This window comes from Myotis yumanensis, unplaced genomic scaffold (assembly GCF_028538775.1).
Source record: "Myotis yumanensis isolate MYYU_CA2020_CCGP unplaced genomic scaffold, mMyoYum1.0.hap1 SCAF_2, whole genome shotgun sequence".
NCBI classification, from domain to species: domain Eukaryota; kingdom Metazoa; phylum Chordata; class Mammalia; order Chiroptera; family Vespertilionidae; genus Myotis; species Myotis yumanensis.
Genome location: NW_027223753.1, coordinates 306134 through 324546, shown reverse-complemented (window position 1 = coordinate 324546; position 18413 = coordinate 306134). Strand labels below are relative to the sequence as shown.

General features: G+C 66.8%; 3 protein-coding genes across 8 annotated transcripts; 2 read left to right on the top strand and 1 right to left on the bottom strand.

Moving 5' to 3' along the window:
- Positions 1-137: 137 nt before the first annotated feature.
- Positions 138-11343, top strand: SDF4 (stromal cell derived factor 4). Its single transcript, XM_070403835.1, has 7 exons — positions 138-218; positions 2307-2657; positions 4149-4285; positions 4958-5071; positions 9540-9698; positions 9991-10166; positions 10862-11343. The coding sequence occupies exons 2-7, from the start codon at positions 2353-2355 to the stop codon at positions 11036-11038; spliced, it is 1068 nt and encodes a 355-aa protein (XP_070259936.1). The 5' UTR covers positions 138-218; positions 2307-2352; the 3' UTR covers positions 11039-11343.
- Positions 171-1073, bottom strand: LOC139004462 (proline-rich protein HaeIII subfamily 1-like). The gene has a single exon (XM_070407344.1). The coding sequence runs from the start codon at positions 1071-1073 to the stop codon at positions 171-173; it is 903 nt and encodes a 300-aa protein (XP_070263445.1).
- Positions 11344-13377: 2034 nt separating the features above from the next.
- Positions 13378-16108, top strand: TNFRSF4 (TNF receptor superfamily member 4). 6 transcript variants are annotated; one of them, XM_070403078.1, is made up of 8 exons: positions 13378-13443; positions 13615-13812; positions 14030-14152; positions 14489-14590; positions 14820-14886; positions 15292-15488; positions 15612-15737; positions 15813-16108. In XM_070403078.1, the coding sequence occupies exons 2-8, from the start codon at positions 13674-13676 to the stop codon at positions 15881-15883; spliced, it is 825 nt and encodes a 274-aa protein (XP_070259179.1). In that variant the 5' UTR covers positions 13378-13443; positions 13615-13673; the 3' UTR covers positions 15884-16108. The 6 variants fall into 6 exon arrangements, with proteins under 6 accessions (XP_070259179.1, XP_070259181.1, XP_070259177.1 ...); XM_070403080.1 differs by lacking the exon at positions 15612-15737; XM_070403076.1 differs by having other exon boundaries at positions 15612-16108.
- Positions 16109-18413: the final 2305 nt, after the last annotated feature.

Genomic DNA, 18413 nt, shown 5'->3' with positions numbered 1-18413 from the left:
AACCGGCTGCCCGTCACGTGACCCCACGCGGCCTTTTCATTGGTCGCCCCGGGAGGGCCGCGCGGCCGCTTCCGCCCGGAGACAAGATGGCGGCGCCGGCGTCCTCGCGCGAGGTCGCACCGCCCTCAGCCCGGAGCCCGGCCCCTTCCCGGAAGAAAGATGGCCGCGGCCTAGCCGAGTCCGGCTGGAGGCGTCACAGCGTCGGCGGCTCCCGGGCGGTGAGTGCGGGGCGCGGGGCGCGGGGCGCGGAGGCCGGGTGTCGGGGACACGAGCCGAGGGGCGCGGGCGGCGCGGGGCGACCTCCCCGTCCTCGTCCGCGACTCGGGGGCCGCGACGCCCGCTGTCGGGCTCGGTGAAGACCTGACGCCCGCTGGCGCCTCCCGAGCCGGGAGCAGCCGTGGAACCAGCGCTGGCGTTTGGGCGACAGGAAACGCTCCGCGGGACGGACCCCGGGGCGGCCGCGGCCTGTCGCCTCCGGCGTGACGGGCCGGGACGGGGGGCACCGGGCAAGGCCGGAGCCGAGGGCGGGAGCCTCGCCGGCCTCCCTGCGTCTGCGCCGCTGTCCCGGGCGAGTCAGTGCGAAGCGCCGTGTAGATGCCCGGGCGCCGCCCGTGGGGAGGTCGAGGCGGGTTGACCTTGTGGGGAGCGAAGTGCAGCCCGTTAGGGGGCGGGGCTGTCACGGCCAGGACGGGGGGGGGGGGGGGCGGGGGCGCCGGGCGGGGCCCCCCGTGGGAAGGAGGCTGCCCGGGGGGCCTTCCCCCCGACCCCCCGGACCGCCACCCCTGGGGGGCCTGGCGCCTGTGCCCCAGCTGCTTGCCCGGCTGTCGGGCCTCCGCTCGGGTTACACTCTGGGTCCCGGGCCCTGGGGTGTCCAGGGTGCACTTTGCAGGGCGCAGGTGTAGCTGGGACTCCAGCCTGTACCCCTCGGCCTGGCTGAGTGCCCGCTGGGCGTGGACGGCGGGACAGGTGCCCACTGCGCATGGACGGCGGGACAGGTGCCCACTGCGCGTGGACGGCGGGACGGGTGCCCACTGTGCGTGGACGGCGGGACGGGTGCTGGGCGTGGACGGCATGACGGGTGCCCACTGCGCGTGGACAGCGGGACAGGTGCCCACTGCGCGTGGACGGCGGGACGGGTGCCCACTGCGCGTGGACGGCATGACGGGTGCCCACTGCGCGTGGACGGCGGGACGGGTGCTGGGCGTGAAGCTGGGGGACACGGGGTCCCGTGCCTTCGGGACAAACACGCGTTCCAGTAACTGGCTCGAGGCTGGTCACGCCCAGAGCACCCGGGCAGCCGGCGGGCTCGGTGGGTGGGGAGGGCGTAGGCCCCACCGGCCTGGGAAGAGGGCCGTCAGGCTGCCCTCGGGGACTCGCTCCCTCGAAGGAATGACTCAGAGAGCGAGACCCGGCTGAGGCCGCAGTGGCACTCGGTCCAAGGTGCACACAGAGGCTCAGGCCTCAGGGTGTCGTCAGGAGCAGGTGGCGTAGTCAGGAGGCATCCGAGAGGCAAGTGGTGGCGGGGCCAGGCCAGGGGGCAGCCGCTGGCCTCCCGGCCCCGTGTGCCCTCAGGCTGGGGGGGCTCCCTGGTTCCTGAACCCCACGTGCCCCCGCTTGGCTACTGGCAGGACCCGGGCCTGAGGGGAGTGTGCCCAGGGCCACCCCACCCCCACCCCCTGCTCCTCCCTGGGAACCTGGAGGGACCAGCAGGTGTTCGCCAGGTGGACAGGCTGGGAGAGGAGCCGGTTAAGGGGCAGGAGGAGCTGGAGTTCCCTTTGGGTGACGTGTGAAGGTCCAGGGGGCTCTGTCCCCGACTTGGGTGTGCCCGTGCACACTCATGTGCTTGTGTGTGTGTGTGTGTGAGAGAACGCAGAGGGGTCATCGAGGTGGGAGGTGGGAAGGGGCTGGTGCCCTGCGGGCGGGTTTGGGTGTTTGCTGGCACCAGGCCCTTCCTCACAGAGCCTGGGGGTGGGGGGGGCTTCCTTCTCACGGGGACAGGGAGGCCGAGGAGGTCAGGTGTCTTAGCCGGGGTCGTGGAGCTCACAGGTGCTGAGTGGAGATCCGGAGGGAGCTCCCAGGACTGTGGGGTCAGCCTCGATGCCGGGAGGGATGGCGACGGCGCGGAGTGGGAGGCAGGAGCGAGCACCGCTCCTTGTGTGGCCTAGAGGCCGGCTCTTCAGTCCAGCTCTTGCTGGGGCCTGTCCAGCAGCGGCTCTGCGTCCTCTCTGAGGGCCGTCAGCACTCGCTGGGGCCTGTGGCCGTGGGCTGTGGTCTCACTTCCTCTCCTGCCTCTCCTCTCTCTCCAGCTCCTGGCCACACTCGAAGGCCGCCCCGCGGGCCGGACCCCGGGCCATGGCGTCCAGGCCAGCTCCCGGCTGCGGCCTGGCTCCTCGCTGCCTCTGGCTCCTGGGCCTCGTCCTTCTGATGGACACGTCTGCCCGGCCTGCCAACCACTCGTCTGCCCGGGACAGAGGCGGCCACAGGGAGGACAATGAGATCCTGCCCCCCGACCACCTGAACGGGGTGAAGCTGGAGATGGACGGGCACCTCAACAAGGACTTCCACCAGGAGGTCTTCCTGGGGAAGGACACGGACGGGTTCGAGGAGGACGCGGAGCCTCGGAAGAGCAGGAGGAAGCTGATGGTCATCTTCTCCAAGTAGGTGCCCGTGGGCGGGGCGCCTTGGGGGCCCTGCTGGTCCATCCTGACTGCGAGGCGAGGGAGGGGACGTGCTGTGGAGGAAGCGCCGTGACTGCTCCTGGTTGACAGCTCGGAGAGTTTGCAGGGTCACAGGGGTCGAGCTGAGGACGTGAGCCTGAGCAGCAGGCCCGGCCAGGAGGGGCGAGAGGCCAGAGCGAGAGGCCTGACAGCTATGATGGCTGTGGATGGCCTGGAGCAGGGCCCACCCCGTGCGCTCTGTGCACCCCATGCGCCCTGTGCGTGGTGGGGAAAGGTCATGGGAGAGGTCACAGCAGGTCGCAGTCCAGTTAGATGAGGCCTCAGCGACCGGGAGGTGTGGGGAAGGCTTCAGTTTCTGCGGGTGCACAGACCTGACAGCCAGTGGCCGTGGGAGCTGGTGCTGGGCACGTGTGCCTGGAAACTCCTGTGACGGAGTGAGGGGCCTGGCGCACACCGTGCCCTCCACATGCAGGCGGACCAGGCGCTGGGGGTGGCAAGGGTGGAGACGATGGAGAGCATGGGACCCCGGCCTGCAGACACAGGAGGGGCCGGGCTGGGCCTGCTGAAGGCGGCGGGCAGGTTTGGCTCATTACCGGGAGACTCTGGTGGGGCCCAGCAGCTGCAGGTGGGTTGGACGCCGCCTGCAGTCCCTGCAGGAGAGGGAGCTGAGGCAGCAGGAACCGGGCCCTCCGTGCACTGCCCTTGGCATCGAGGGGAAAATTGGGCACTTGGTGCAACGCTGGGGAGAGGGCTATGGCCAGACCAGGGCCTTCGAGGTCCAGCGCTCAGGAGGAAGGGGGGGCCGGAGAGGAGCCGCCTGGAGGTGGGGCTGTCGGGACAGCAGTCACCCCGGTGAGCCTTGCCCGACGGCCCCCTCAGGGATGCGAAGAACAGGCTGACTCAGTTCACTGGACCAGGCGCTCCAGGTCATCTGTCCCTGCCTCGGCCGCAGTGCTGTCTCCCCGGAGCTGGTCTCTCCTGCAGGAGACGGTGCTGCTGTCCGGGGTAGCTGCCTGTGGGGATGCGTGTGCGCACTGCCCTGTGTGTGTGTGTGTGTGTGTGTGTCCGCGTGCAGCCGCGCACACGTGTCACCAGCTGGTGCATCGGCACCTGTCCTCCCCCTGCTCTGGCGTCTCACCTCCAGTCCTGTGCCCGGGACTCTGGTCCATCCCAGGGTCTGTGTCTGTGGAGCTGGGTGTGAGTCTACCGTCGAGCAGCACGTGGGGAGCCCGCTCGCCTGCCCAGGGCCTGAGCCTGCTGGGGGTGACGCAGAGCTGCAGACACACCGCCGCGTCCCCGCCCGCCCGCTGTCCCCCGCATCCTCCCTGACTCCCGTCCCCAACGTTCCCACTGGGCGCAGTGTCCCTGTTCATGGTGGTTTCACAGCTGCCTGTGGAGCCCCCGCCATCCTGTGTCCTTCTTCCTGGCTGTGGGCCCCAGGCCCTGTCTGACCCGGCCCGTCTGCCGCAGGGTGGACGTGAACGGCGACAGGAGGATCAGTGCCAAGGAGATGCAGCGCTGGATCGTGGAGAAGACGGCCGAGCACTTCCAGGAGGCCGTGGAGGAGAGCAGGGCACACTTCCACGCGGTGGACCCCGACGGCGACGGTACCGCCCTCACCCGGCCCTGACCCAGCTGGGTCTGGGGGCCCAGGACGGAGGACGGGAGAGCTGGGAGGGCCCCAGGGGTGCTGCCTGAGAGGCCACTTCCCAGCTCGCTCTGCTGGCCAGGAGGGGCTGGGAGAGGTTGGAATCGGCGCCTGCGTGCCTCTGCCTCCACAGTGCGTGCACGGGATTTTATCGATTCTGAGAGACAGAAAAGGAGTGAGAGAGACGTCGATGTGAGAAAGAAACATCAATCGGTTGCCTGCTGTATGCACCCCAACTGGGGATCACCCACAGCCCGGGCACGCGTCCTGACCAGGAATCGAACCATGACCCCCTAGTTCAGAGGTCGACCGACGCTCACCCACTGAGCCACACGGGCTGGGATAGATAGTTCTTTTAAGAATCTGTTAAAATCCTCATGCAGCCTGGCCGGTGAGCCCAGTGGTTGAGCATCAAACTGTGAACCAGGAGGTCACATGCCTGGGCTATAGGCTCCATCCCCAGTAGGGGGCGTGCAGGAGGCAGGCTACTGATGATCGTCATTGATGTTTCTGTCTCTCTCTCCCTCTCCTTTCCTCTCCAAAATCAATACAAATGTTTCTAAGAAACAGAGCATCTGTTTTTAAAAGTGTTTGCTGTTAGACGCTCTAACAGGATAACCTGCGTTTTCAGGCCGTGTGTCCTGGGATGAATACAAGGTGAAGTTCCTGGTGAGCAAAGGCCATAACGAGAGGGAAGTTGCTGAGAAGATAAAGAACAACCAGGAGCTGAAAGTTGACGAGGAGAGTGAGTGCCAGGCCCCGGGCACCGCGCTGGGGGGGGGGGGGGGGGGAACGGGGGACGCTGTGCGGGTGACACTGGGGTCAGAACCCAGCGACCAGGTGGGGCACCTGCCTGGGCGTGGACGCTGGGGGAGCTGGGGGACAGACCCGCCCCCCTCAGGTTTCAGGGCCATCCCTTTGAAAACTCGTCTCACTGGGATGGGGGTCTGAGCTTGCACCCTTCACTGGTCGCTGCCTCCACGCGCCCCCCCACCCTCCCTGGGTTTGTCCGCAGCTCATGTTGGGCTGTGGGACCCTTGAATGTGCCGTGTGGTGCCTGTCGGCCCTGTGCCTTCTTCACTGCTGGGTCGCCACCCGCCACGGCCCCAGGGTTACGGTGCTGTCTTCCCTGGACGGACGCGCGTGCTTCTCAGAGGCACCCCTGCTGGCGCTGTCCCTGCCGGCGTGGGCCCCGGCTGCGTGGGCCCCGGCTGTGGGTGGAGCGTGTTGCAGCCTCGGCGGTGTTCCTGTTCCTCTTCCGTCCTCTGCTTTGAGGAGGCTGCCGGGGCCACTGTTGCCCCATGGACCTGGGCACTGCTGTTCCTGGCAGGCCCTCTGCCATCAGCCCGCGGCCTGCCTCCGGTGCCAGGAAAGTAGCTGATGTGAGTGTCGGCCTCCCCGGCCCTGCCGCGGCTGACGGGATCGAGGCTCGGCCTCCCCGGCCCTGCCGCGGCTGACGGGATCGAGGCTCGGCCTCCCCGGCCCTGCCGCGGCTGACGGGATCGGGGCTCGGCCTCCCCCGGCCTCCCCCGGCCCTGCCGCGGCTGACGGGATCGAGGCTCGGCCTCCCCCGGCCCTGCCGCGGCTGACGGGATCGAGGCTCGGCCTCCCCGGCCCTGCCGCGGCTGACGGGATCGAGGCTCGGCCTCCCCGGCCCTGCCGCGGCTGACGGGATCGGGGCTCGGCCTCCCCCGGCCTCCCCCGGCCCTGCCGCGGCTGACGGGATCGAGGCTCGGCCTCCCCCGGCCCTGCCGCGGCTGACGGGATCGAGGCTCGGCCTCCCCGGCCCTGCCGCGGCTGACGGGATCAAGGCTCGGCCTCCCTGGCCCTGCCGCGGCTGACGGGATCGAGGCTCGGCCTCCCTGGCCCTGCCGCGGCTGACGGGATCGAGGCTCGGCCTCCCTGGCCCTGCCGCGGCTGACGGGATCGAGGCTCGGCCTCCCTGGCCCTGCCGCGGCTGACGGGATCGAGGCTCGGCCTCCCCGGCCCTGCTGCGGCTGACGGGATCGAGGCTCGGCCTCCCCGGCCCTGCTGCGGCTGACGGGATCGAGGCTCGGCCTCCCCAGCCCTGCTGCGGCTGACGGGATAGAGGCTCGGCCTCCTCCGGCCCTGCTGCGGCTGTGCGTGGGTCTAGAGGTGCTGACAGGCAGTTGTGATGTTGAGAGCAGACAGCTGTGTCCCCTCTCCAACCCCGGCCTGTTTGCCTGTCTGCCCCGTTGTGTGAGCTGGGCTCCAGGTGGTGTTGAGAAGGCGGGACAGGCTGTCCGCTTGCTCCTGCCCCTGGCGGGAGAGCTTCCGGTGTCCCGTGAGCACGCAGGGGCTGATTTTCAGGTCCACACCGCCTTGCACACCTGGGATGAGTCCCACCTGGCCGTGGGGTGACTCTAGACCAGTGATGGCGAACCTGACACATGTGTCAGAGGTGACACACGAACTCATTTTTTGGGTTGATTTTTCTTTGTTAAATGGCATTTAAATATATAAAATAAATATCAAAAATATACGTCTTTGTTTTACTATGGTTGTAAATATCAAAAAATGTCTATATGCGACACGGCCCCAGAGTTACGTTAGGGTTTTTCAAAATGCTGACACGCCGAGCTCAGAAGGTTCGCCATCACTGCTCTATACCCTGTTGGAGTCACGTGGCTGACAGTTGTTGAGGGTTTTGCACCGTGTTTATAGAGATGCTGGTCTGCAGTTTTTCTTCCCTCGTAACGCGTGTGTTTGGTGGGGGTGGAGCCGACCCCCTGGGGCAGTCAGAAGGTGCCCCCTCGTTTCTGTCTCCTGCGGAGGCCTCAGCGTTGGTGGGATCCTCCCGTTCCATCCGCGGGCTCGCCAGCAAACCTTTGCCGCGCGGCCTGTTGAAGCATCTGTTCGTGCCGGAGGCAGGGTTCTGGGAGCCCGTCTGCGTCTTTGTAACAAGTGAGGTGAAGCCCACCCCCCTTTCTGTGTCTTCTCCTCCTCCCGCTCCCTCTGCTGAGGCGAGACTTGGAGACGGGCCCTCCCGACAGCGGTGCCCCGACGACGCTCCACGTGCGGTGGTTCACGCTCACACCTTGGTTGTTTCTGCTCAGCCCCTCGGCGCCGCGCACTGTCCTGGCTTCGTCCTTCCCCTGTGGCTGGTCTCCCAGCTCCTGCCCCGCACCCGGGTCCAGGGTCCGTCTGTGCTCTCTCTCTGGTGCTTGTCCGTCTCTCCCATGGGCTGTGTCCGTTCGTGTGTCCTGTGGCTCAGGCTCTGCCCGAAGGCACCTGGGCCGTGGGGCCTCTCCTGCTGCTGCTGCCGCCAGGGGTGGGAAGCCCAGGGGTGGGAAGCGCTCTGGCGGCCTGTCCAGGCCCCGCCTGCTGAGGGAGCGGGTGTCGGGCTGGGGTCAAAGGTGAGTGCAGAACTCCACACTCTGCCCCGTGGCCTGCCCCTCCCTCTCCTCTCTGCTCTCCTGCATATTCCATGAGTCCCTTGTTTCCCTTCCAGTCTGGGGGAGGGATTGGGGGGGGCCCCCCGCTGGGTTCCTGGGGTTGTGGTCACACCTGGCCGGGTGGGGGCGCCTCTCAGGGCTGTTCCCTCGCACTCGGAGCAGGGCCAGTCCCAAACACCTTCCAGCTCAGGATCTGTGGGCGTCCCTGCTCGCAGCCCGTCACTCAGTCTGTCTAGAGCAGTGATGGCGAACCTTTTGAACTCGGCGAGTCAGCATTTGGAAAAACCCTAACTTAACTCTGGTGCCGTGTCACATATAGACATTTTTTGGTATTTGCAACCATAGTAAAACAAAGACTTATATTTTTGATATTTTACATATTTAAATGCCATTTAACAAAGAAAAATCAACCAAAAAAATGAGTTCGCGTGTCCCCTCTGACACGCGTGTCCTAGGTTCGCCATCACTGGTCTAGTGTGTCTTCTCACACATGGGCCTTGCCACTGGGCGTCAGGCCACCCCAGCCCCAGGGATCTCATCTCAGAGCAAGTGTGTCAAACTCACAGCGCGCAGGCCACATGCGCCCACGAGTGTTTTTGTGGCCCAGCCAATATAACTGTAAGAAACGTTTTAATAAAAATTTCGTAACTTAATTTTTACAATACCCTGTTATATAATTATTAACGAACTACAACGTTCGCTAATGACCGATGACTATCATCGTGCTGCATTCACTTCCCTTACGCGCCTCATGTGCAGGCGCACCATTTCTCTCCACTAACACCAGCAGCGAATGTTCTAGCAGCCGATGGCCACGTCATCCGTCTTGGACTGACCTGCTTGGTGTGCACAACAGGAAATGTTTCACTTTTGGAGAACAAGAGAAATAGGTTTATTTGCGTGACGCTTACTAATTTGTGCAGTTATTCAGTGTCTGGTAGGTTAATGTTCAAGAAGAAGTACTAATTTTTATTAAAAGGTTGTTATTTTATGTGAACGATGACCCGTCTCTCTCAGCCCTTTGTATGCGGCCTGTCTCCGTGGAAATAAGCCTGCGTTTCTGTGCGAGTTGAAGCGTCTTGTTTGTGGCCACATCCACGGAAGCCTGTGTGCTTGGCCGCATTGGCCTTCGGGTGTGACCTGCTTGTCTTCGGTCCTAAACGCAGCACAGGCTCCAGGGAGACGTGCAGTCTGCCGCCCGTCACTCCCCGCAGTGGGGCCGGGGCACTGCCAGCTGCTCCCGGCTCGGGCCTGTCCCTCCGCGGGCAGTAAATGCTAGCGGCCCTGCTCCCTGCTGACAGCGGTGGGGCTGGGCGGGGGACCCCTGCACCTGGCCACTTCCTGCTGTTGGAGCCAGATGGTCACCGACCCACAGGCCCCTCCGACCCACAGGCCCCTCCGTGCGATCCTCGCTCTCGCCCGGCGCCCGCTGTCCCACAGAGACGGGGAGGGCTTGGGGCCCGGTGGGGCTGCAGAGCGGGTTTTCCCTCAGGGCCCGCCCTCCGCCCGGCCCCTGGGAAGGAGGGAAAGGGTCAGAGTCCTGCTTTGTGCCCTCATCAGGGCGTGTCCCGTGGCCTAGCAGCCGGCTGGGGGCTGGCTCTGCACGTGGGGGTGTCTGTGTCCCAGACTCGGGCTGTGTCTGGGGAGGACGTCTGTGTTGGGGAGTTTGGGGCTGAACTCCTCTCTGAGGGGCAGGGCCTGTGGCCTCAGCACTCAGGCAGCGTCTCGGGACTGGAGCTGCGGGGCGACGCGTGCGGGGTCCGTGCCAGGATGCTCACGGGTGCCTCTCGCTCGCAGCACAGGAAGTCCTGGAGAACCTCAAGGACCGCTGGTACCAGGCGGACAACCCCCCACCGGACCTGCTGCTGGGCGAGGAGGAGTTCCTGTCCTTCCTGCACCCCGAGCACAGCCGCGGCATGCTCCGCTTCATGGTCAAGGAGATCGTGCGGGACCTGGGTGAGGCCGGCCCTGCCCAGGCCACTGCCCCTCATGCTGGCGGCCAAGCCGCGGTGGGGTGGGCTCTCTGAGCCGGGGAGGCCGGGGTGGTCTCGGGCTGGGCTCTGAAGGAAAACAGCCTGTGGGCGCCACGTGGCCTCAGCCAGGTCCCCCGTCCCCGGAGGCACGGCTGTTCAGCTTCAGTCTGAAACGTCACAAACGGAAAATCCGGCAGCAAAACCCCTTGGTTGGCTCTTCTCGTGGCCCTGGGGCTCCTGTGCCACCCGAGGCTGAGCGCCCCGTTGTTCCCCAGACCAGGACGGCGACAAGCAGCTCTCGCTGTCGGAGTTCATCTCCCTGCCCGTGGGGACCGTGGAGAACCAGCGCGGCCAGGACATGGACGACAGCTGGGTGAGGGACAGGCGGAAGGAGTTTGAGGAGCTGATAGACGCCAACCACGATGGAATCGTGACCATGGCAGAGCTGGAGGTGAGTGTGGGGGGCGTGGGGCGGGGGGCGTGCCCGCGGCCAGCGAGCCACCCGCAAGATGGTCCTGAGCAGGAGGCAGCGTGGGCGTGGCTTCCTGCGGCCGGTCACTGGTCACTGGTTGCTTAGTGGGGCCTGAGCGGAGGCCGTGGGCCCCCGGGGAGGCCCAACCGGCGTCGCCAGCTTTCACTCCCAGAAGGTGGCCGTGCCCGTCCCTGGGCCTGGGTGTCCGGGTGACGTGGCCAGTCCTGGCTCTGAGAAGCTGGCCCGTCGGGAGGTCGGTGGCCGGGCGTAGGGTGTGGCTGGAACCTGCGGTGGACGTGCCGTGAGCACTTTTTCGCTGTGACGAGTCATTTCATTTTACTTGAGAATTCTCTGCTCCCTGTGATGGCTGGGGCAGCTCGGGGTCCCGGTGACCATTCAGGCCCCGTCCATGTGACCAGCAAGCCCCTGGCTCCATCCTGGCAGGGCCTCCCCTCCCCACCCTCTTCCCAAGCCCACAGAGGCAGCACCCTCATGGCCTGGGCCATCGCCAGACCTGTGTCCGTCTTCCAGAACATTCCCGCACCCGTCCTGCAGCCCAGCCCACAGGGTGTCGGAGAGAAGGCGGAGCTCACTGTGGCGTCTCCCGGGGCCTCGGGTGCGGACTGGGCGGCGGCCGGGCAGGTGCGGCCGGTTCTGACGCGGCATCCTTGCAGGAGTACATGGATCCCATGAACGAGTACAACGCCCTCAACGAGGCCAAGCAGATGATCGCCATCGCGGACGAGAACCAGAACCAGCACCTGGAGCCCGAGGAGGTGCTCAAGTACAGCGAGTTCTTCACGGGCAGCAAGCTGGTGGACTACGCCCGCAGCGTGCACGAGGAGTTCTGAGCGGGCCCACCGCCCGCCCGCTGCTCTTCGCTTCCGAGAACTGGAGCCGCCAGGGCACTGACCACGGGCCGCAGCTCACCCGCCCGCGGGGAAGCAGCTCCGGGTTCCCGGGGGCTGCGCACCGGGCGCGGTGACCTGTTTCGTGGGGATCAGCGCGGCCCCAGGCGGCGCCAGAGCTGCCCTCCGTCCCCAAGAGTCACGGACCTGCAGCCAGAGCCACACTCATTATTTAAAGTGTAGTCTGTCTTCCTTCCAGCTTCATTTTCTGGGGGGACAAAAACGCATAAACGGTAGCTTGGAACATCTGTGGCCAGGTGGCTTCCCTTGAGCTTTGAGGAAGGGGTTGGTTAGAACCCTGGGTTGGAGTCGGGTGTCCTGTGCAGGAGCCACGACAGGATGGGGGCCACGCCAGGGAGAGGGAGGCAGGTCCGGGAACCGCCCGTGAGGGGCAGGAGGAAATGGGAGTCTAGGTTGTGGGGAGATCTAAGGCTGAGCCCTGGGCTCTGCTTTAGGGGAGGGGGCCTTGCGGCCGCTATGGGCCAGCTTGTCGTCTGCAGTCCACCCTGTGGCACTAGCTGTCCAGACCCTGCTAGGGTCAGCGTGCCCGGTGCTCTGGCTGGTGTGTGTGTGGGAGACTGCAGGCCCCCGACCCCACACACCTGGCATGTGGGCACCCCCAGCACCCCATCCACCGCTGGCCCCTCCTCATGGCTGTGGTACCTCAGGGCACAGCTTTCTGGCCAGCTGGGTGGCTTGGCCTGTGAAGGTTCCACTTCAGAGCAGAGGGCGCCTGGAGCAGCCATGTGACCAGCCCTTGCCACAGGGCCCACTTCCGAGCAGCTTGGGGCTGGGCTGCCACCGAGGAATGGGCACGTTGACACCTGGGTTTGCAGACAAAGCAGAAGCTGTTTTCAGATCTGACGGGAGCTGGGAGCTCGTGGTGGAGGGAAGGAGGTGGGGGGGGGGGAGCTCATGTGGAGGGAGGTGGGGGGAGCAGGTGTGAGCACCTGGTCGGCTGCACCCCCGGGCCGGAGGCTGGGCCTGCAGTGGCGGGCTGCCGTCAGTGCCCACGGGTCACCTGTGAGCAGACGCCCCGCACGCGGGCCAGGCGTGGGGACCGCAGGCGACAGACCCTCAGGCAGGGCCCCACGCAGGCCCCGGGGAAGGAGAGGGTGCCGCCCCAGACCCCGAGTCACAGCAGCCTCGGAGGCCACGGTTTTCTGTATTTGGCAAGAAAAAGACATTTTCACGTCCCAGGAGATGGGACTCGCGCACACGCGCGCACACTCACCAGGCTGCCCTCCCGCGGGGACCTTCTCCCTCAGAGGTTCCGGAGGGCTGAGCCTGCACGGCGGCCCGTGGCCTGGGGACTTTCCCGCAGGTGGGCCGGGAACTGCTGCTACCTGAGCTGCCGGCAGGAGGGACTTTCCGGGCCTCGTCCTGTGGGAGGCTCCTCTCTGGGAAACTCCTTAAATTAGCTGTCGAGTAGGTAAGCCTGGGCCACCGCACGACTTAAAAGGTACAAAAACAACCAGCCGTGCCGCCCCAGCCGCCGGCGCCCAGCGATGCCAGACCTGTGTGCGTGTGCACATGTGTGCATGCGTGTGTACGTGTGTGCTCACTCCACCTTGACACACCTGGTGCCCACCTGTCCTGGGGCTGCCCAGGCCCTGTCGGAGGCCACCACGTGCTCCTGGGACAGTCGCTGGGCCGTCCGTCTTCTCTGTTCGGGGAGCTGGGGCGCGCCCTCGACCAGGGCTCCCGGAGCAGCCACACGCTCTAGCACGTGGACCAGTGACACGCCATGCACACAGGGACACAGCCCACACGTGCTCCCGGGCTGCACCCTGCTGCCCAGAGAGGACGGACCCGCTCGGCAGCACGGCTGGGTCTGGCCGGCCAGCCCGGGAGCAGGGATGGGGCCTGGATGAGGTGCTCCTGCCCCAGCCCCACCTGGGCTCCCACACCGGGTGTCAGTCAGGCTGTCCCCTGTGGCGTCCTTGGTGGGCAGGCGGCCAACTGCCATGTCTTCACGTGGCCGGCCGGCCCTCTGGTTCTCCTGGGGTCTCTTCTTGCAACAAGGCCAGTCGTGCGGGGCCAGGCCCTACCCTTACAACCTCCTCTGACCTCAGTCACCTGCAAGTGCAGCCACCCTGGGGGTCAGGGCTCCCGTGTGGACCGGGGGACACCAGCCTCTCACACCTACGGGCCCAGACGCGGCTGCACACAGGCACCTGCTCCCGCGGCTGCAGCCACACTGCTGGCCACTGCCCGCCCCGCTGGCCGAGGACTCCAGCCCTGGAGCCGGGCTCCCTCCAGCAGGCCTGGCTGAAGGAGGCCCTGCCCGGGGCCTGTCTCCTGGCTGTGCCTCGGCTCCGGGCGTGCTCTGGGCGCCGTCGGTGAGGGTGAGGCCCGGCACGCTGGGAGGGCTGGTGTGTGGGCGGGTGCAGACCTGCCCTGGGGGGGTCGGGGTCTGGGGTCCTCTGGCCAGGTCTGCACGGGCTGGGAGGGCTGAGCCTGAGGTAGTGAGGGGTGTCCTCAGTCCCCTCTCCGCCTCCTCCCCGCCCCTCCCCCAGCCTTTATAGCCACATCCTGCAAGGAGAACACACACTCCTGCCCAGCTGCCGAGGCAAAGATGTGTGTGGGCGCTCAGCGGCCCCGGGCACCTCCGTCCGCCCTCCTGCTCCTGGGGCTCGCGCTGGGCGCCGCGGCCAAGGTCTGCCCTGGGAATACCTACCCTCGGGGCAGCAAGTGCTGCCACGAGTGCCCGCCAGGTGAGCAGCGGCCGTGGGGCAGAGGACAGGGGGAGGAGGGGGAGGGCAGGGGCTGAGGAGGAGATGGACACAGGGATGGGGATGTGGGGCAGACACGCAGGAGGTGAAGGGCTGCGGGTGTCGTGGGACCGTGGTCTTGGGGTGACAGGGCGGGTGACGCTCCAGGGTGGTGAGGGGCCTGGGACCAGGCCAGGCCTCGCAAGCCCAACGCCTACAGGGTTCGGGATGGAGAGCCGCTGCACCGACACCGAGGAAACCAGGTGCAGCAAGTGCGAAACCGGCCACTACAACGAGGCCACCAACTACGAGCCCTGCAAGCCCTGCACGCAGTGCAACCAGCGTGAGCCCCCCAACCACAGACAGAGGCGGCCGGGGCCCCCACCACAGCCACAAACCCCAAACCACAGCAGGGTGCTCCGCTGGGGGTCCCCGGCACCTCCCTCCTCCCAGGGGCGGAGACCGAGGGGGGGAACGTGCCGGCCACGTGGCGAGGGAGTCCTGGAGGCTGGACGAGGGGGGCAGGGAGCCAGGCAGCCACGGCCTCTCGCACCACGTGGCCGGGCCGGACGCAGGGTCCAGGGGCCGAGGGAATGAGGAGCCACTGATCTCGGGACTGCGGGCCTGAGGGAGGGGCTTTGGGCCTTGGCTGGTCCTGCAGCCCCCCCTGTGCCCCCAGGAAGTGGGAGTGAGGCCAAGCGGGCGTGCACCACCACGAACGACACTGTGTGCAGCTGTCGGCCCGGCACCCAGCCCCACGGGGGCTTCAAGCGAGGAGTCGGTGAGCCGGGCGGGCCGGGCATGTTCCCCACCACACACTGCACCCACTCCCAGTGCTCCTGACCGGCCCCGGTGCCCTCCCCACAGGCCATGCAAGATGGGGTGCAGGGTGGGGGCTGCGGGCCGGGGCCAGTGGGTGGGACGCAGGCAGGAAGGCTTTTAGGGCTGAGCCGGGGGAGCCCAGCTGCACAGTCCGGCCGCCACCGTCTTCATCTTCGTCTTCGTTGCAGACTGCGCCCCGTGCCCCCCCAGACACTTCTCCCCGGGCAACAACGAGGCCTGCAAACCCTGGACCAAGTGAGTGTCCTGGGATTGGACGGCTCGGGCCCCTGGGACCAGGGAGCCACATCCCCCATGGTGGCATCGCCCTGCTCAGCCCTGGCCCGGCTCATCCGGGCCCTCGGGCCTCCTGCTGGGCTGCATGGGGAGCGGGGAGGCCAGCCTAGGACCGGGATTGTGGGAGGTCCTGTCGCCACGGCTGGGAGCTGTATTAGGATTCATGGTGGGGCAGGGGTTGGGGTGAAGGGCTGGGAGGAGCCAGCGGGAAGCAGAGTGAGTGAGGGGATGGGGTGAGCAGGCCCTGGAGACCCTGAGGGTGGGGCCAGGCTGGGGGGTGGCAGGGATGCAGTCTCCACAGTCCTGGCCCAGTCCCGGGCCCGTGGGATCCATCGGGAGGAGGGGCCTGACGACCCCTGCCCTCAGCTGCACCGCGGAGGGCAAGCACACCCTGCAGGCCGCCAGCAGCAGCTCTGACGCCGTCTGCGAGGACAGGACGCTCCCGACCATCCAGCCCGGGCAGACCCGGGGCCCCTCAGCCCGGCCCTCCACCACTCAGCCCTCCACCGCCTGGACCCGGACCTCACAGCCCCCACCCAGCCCCCCCACAGAGCCCCCCAGGGGTAAGAGCGCCCGGCCTCACCCAGCAGGGCCCTAGCCCCGTGGGGTGTGGGGTGGAGACATGGGGGTGGGTGGGGCTGCCCTGGCCTCCGCGGTGGACCCCACTACAGCGCTGCTCCCCGCAGGCCCCGAGCTGACTGCTGTCCTGGGCCTGGCGCTCGGCCTGGGCCTGCTGGCCCCTGTGGCTGCCGTGCTGGTCCTAATCCTAAACTACACGGTCTGGAGGCCGCCTGCCGCCCCCAAGCCCCCCGGTGAGTGCTGCATGGCCCAGCCGACCCCTCAAGGCCGCGGCCGAGGGGCTCACTTCTGCCCTCTCCTCTGCCCAGGAGGCCACGGCTTCCGGAAGCCCATCCAGGAGGAGCACTCGGACGCCCACTCCACGCTGGCCAAGCTCTGAGCACGTCCCTGGGGCGGCTGCGCCCTCCCAGGCCAGGTGGTGGGGTGTCCCCAGGCGCAGGCCGCCCCCCATGGTACACATCACCCCATCGCTGTCACCTCATCCCCGTCACCCTGTGCCCGGCTCCCAGGGCCTGTTCCTGCCCGCACCATTCTCGGTGCTTATGGGCCGGCACCTGGGCCACTATGTATGCTGTGCATACTCCCACCCAGGTGGTAACCCCAATAAACGCTGCTGGCAAATGTGGGTCTCTGTCTGGGTGCCTGTGGCTGGGACTGGCATTCCTGGGGGCTGGGACCTGGCCAACCTGGCTGGCGGCCTCTGAGGCCGGGGTGCGGGAGGGGCTCTGGTGATCCACCCCAGTACCTGTGGGGGACTGGCAGTCAGACGACGAGATCCTAAATGAGGGTGAGGGGCCTGCGGCCCCAGTGCAAGGGGTGGGGCTGGGGTCCTGGCGAGTCCCAAAGGGGCTCAGAGGTGGTGTCTGTTCGTCCGAGAGCCCCCTGCCCTTTCCTCCTCCTCCTGGCCCCGCAGACCACGCCTGGGGCCCTGAGTGTGTGGGGACCCGCACCCCTCCCACCCCAGGGCCACACCACCCAGGTCCTCGTGGGGCCACAATCCCAGTCCTGCAGGAGGGAAGCCAGTGCTGGGGGGTGTGAGTGGAAGGTCCCAAAGGGGGACCCAGGCCTCCACCGGCGGCAGGTGGATGGAGACTGTGCGGCACGTCCAGAGGGACCGTGGGCAGCATTCGGCCGGCACTCCCGCACGCAGCGGGCACGGGCTACACCGCCCACCCGTGGGGCCCCTCGGGCAGCGTCCTGGGGGTGCAGGCGCCCCCCTCAGCGTCCCTCCTGTCTGCGCCGCCTCCGCTGAACCAAAGGCAGAACGTGACAGGAAGCCGGGATCCAGCCGTGGAAACACTGAGGTGAGCGAGACCACAAGCCACGGCGGGAGGCGGGGCCGACTGTCAGCATCGGAAACGCTAACGTAGGAGCTGCCGAGAGGGAATCGGAAGTGAAATGTCCCAGTGCCCGTTGGGGGTGTGGAGGCCAGACCTCCAGGGAGCCCACGGGGTGCACTTGGCAGGGACCGGCCCAGGGACACCTGCTCAGCCCCCGTGGCCCCCTCCCTCCCAGTCCCACTGACCAGGACTGCCATCTGCTGGGCGTCCTGCCAGGGAGCCCAGGGACCTCCGGGTGCACCCAGGCCCTGGCCGCAGTGCGTGCAGCTGGGAGGACTCGCTCTGGCGTTGGCGGAGCCTCGGTGCCCCCTCCCCCCGCCCGCCCTGCCCGGGCCAGCTTTCTCCCAGAAGTTGCCCCCAGGCCTGGCCTCTGTCCTTTCCCTTCTCAAACCCCTGACTCCTCCCTGGAACCTCGGGCTGCAAAGGGAGGGAGCCATCCTCCTCCCGCCAGCTCCCTGAGCGCCCATAGTGAGGAAGGGGGACCGTGGCCCCCAAGTGGGACCTGAAGGAGGGGCCAGACCTTGGGGGTCCTCCCCAAACCCGCCCCAGCCCAGCTACTCCACATCAGCCACCTTCTCACTGCTCTACGCCAGCGGTTCTCAACCTGAGGGTCGCGACCCCTTTGGGGGTCGAACGACCCTTTCACAGGGGTCGCCTAAGACCATCGGAAAACACATCTATAATTACATCTTGTTTTTGTGAATAATCACTAAGCTTTAATTATGTTCAATTTTTAACAATGAAATTGGGACAACATGAGGAACTGTATTAAAGGGTCGTGGCATCAGGAAGGTTGAGAACCACTGCTCTGCGCACCCTGGTCCGTGCCTGGCTCTGCTGACAACCCCCGACTTTCTCTTCTCCGGGCCCCGCCTGCGTCCCAGGCCGGGGTGTTGAGCTGTGTCCCCCCCCCATCCTGGGGCCCATGGGCACCCCCTGGCATGTCCCCACCAGGCCCCCGCTCCCCCTGCCCCCAGCCCTTCTGGTGATGACAGACTCCCCTGGGGCCCTCACAGCCATGAACACGGCTACTTCTGTGAAGCAAGAAAAATATGACTGCTCATGAGCGATAAGCAGTGTCCCGCTGCCCCTGGGAAACCACACGCTCCCGGGGCCCCGCGGCCGCGGCAGGAAGGAAGCTGCGGGCACTGCCACTCTGGCGTCATTCTCCGCCGAAGGCTGCGCCCCCCGCCCGGCGGACACGTAACCCGCCCGTTTCCGTGGGGCCCCAGGTGAGGGCATGGCTCGGCCCCGCCCGCCCCTCCAGTGGGCCTGTTCTTTCCCTGCACGTCTCTGCCCAGCCCAGCTCGCCCTGCCCCCTGCCCCCTCCCCCACGAACCCATTCCAGAAGGTTCTAACCATCCCTGCTTCCAGAAGGACCGAAGGAAGCAGCCCAGCCCCTGGTCCAACAAGCACCCTCCGCCGGGATTTACCGAACGGTTTTGGGCCACAGCAGACAGGTGCTTCCCAGAACCGAGTGGCCGAGCGCACGCAGACCTGGCCTCGTGCCTTCAGAATGGGCAGCCTGGCCAGTGGGCTCAGTGGATAGAGCAGTGATGGCGAACCTAT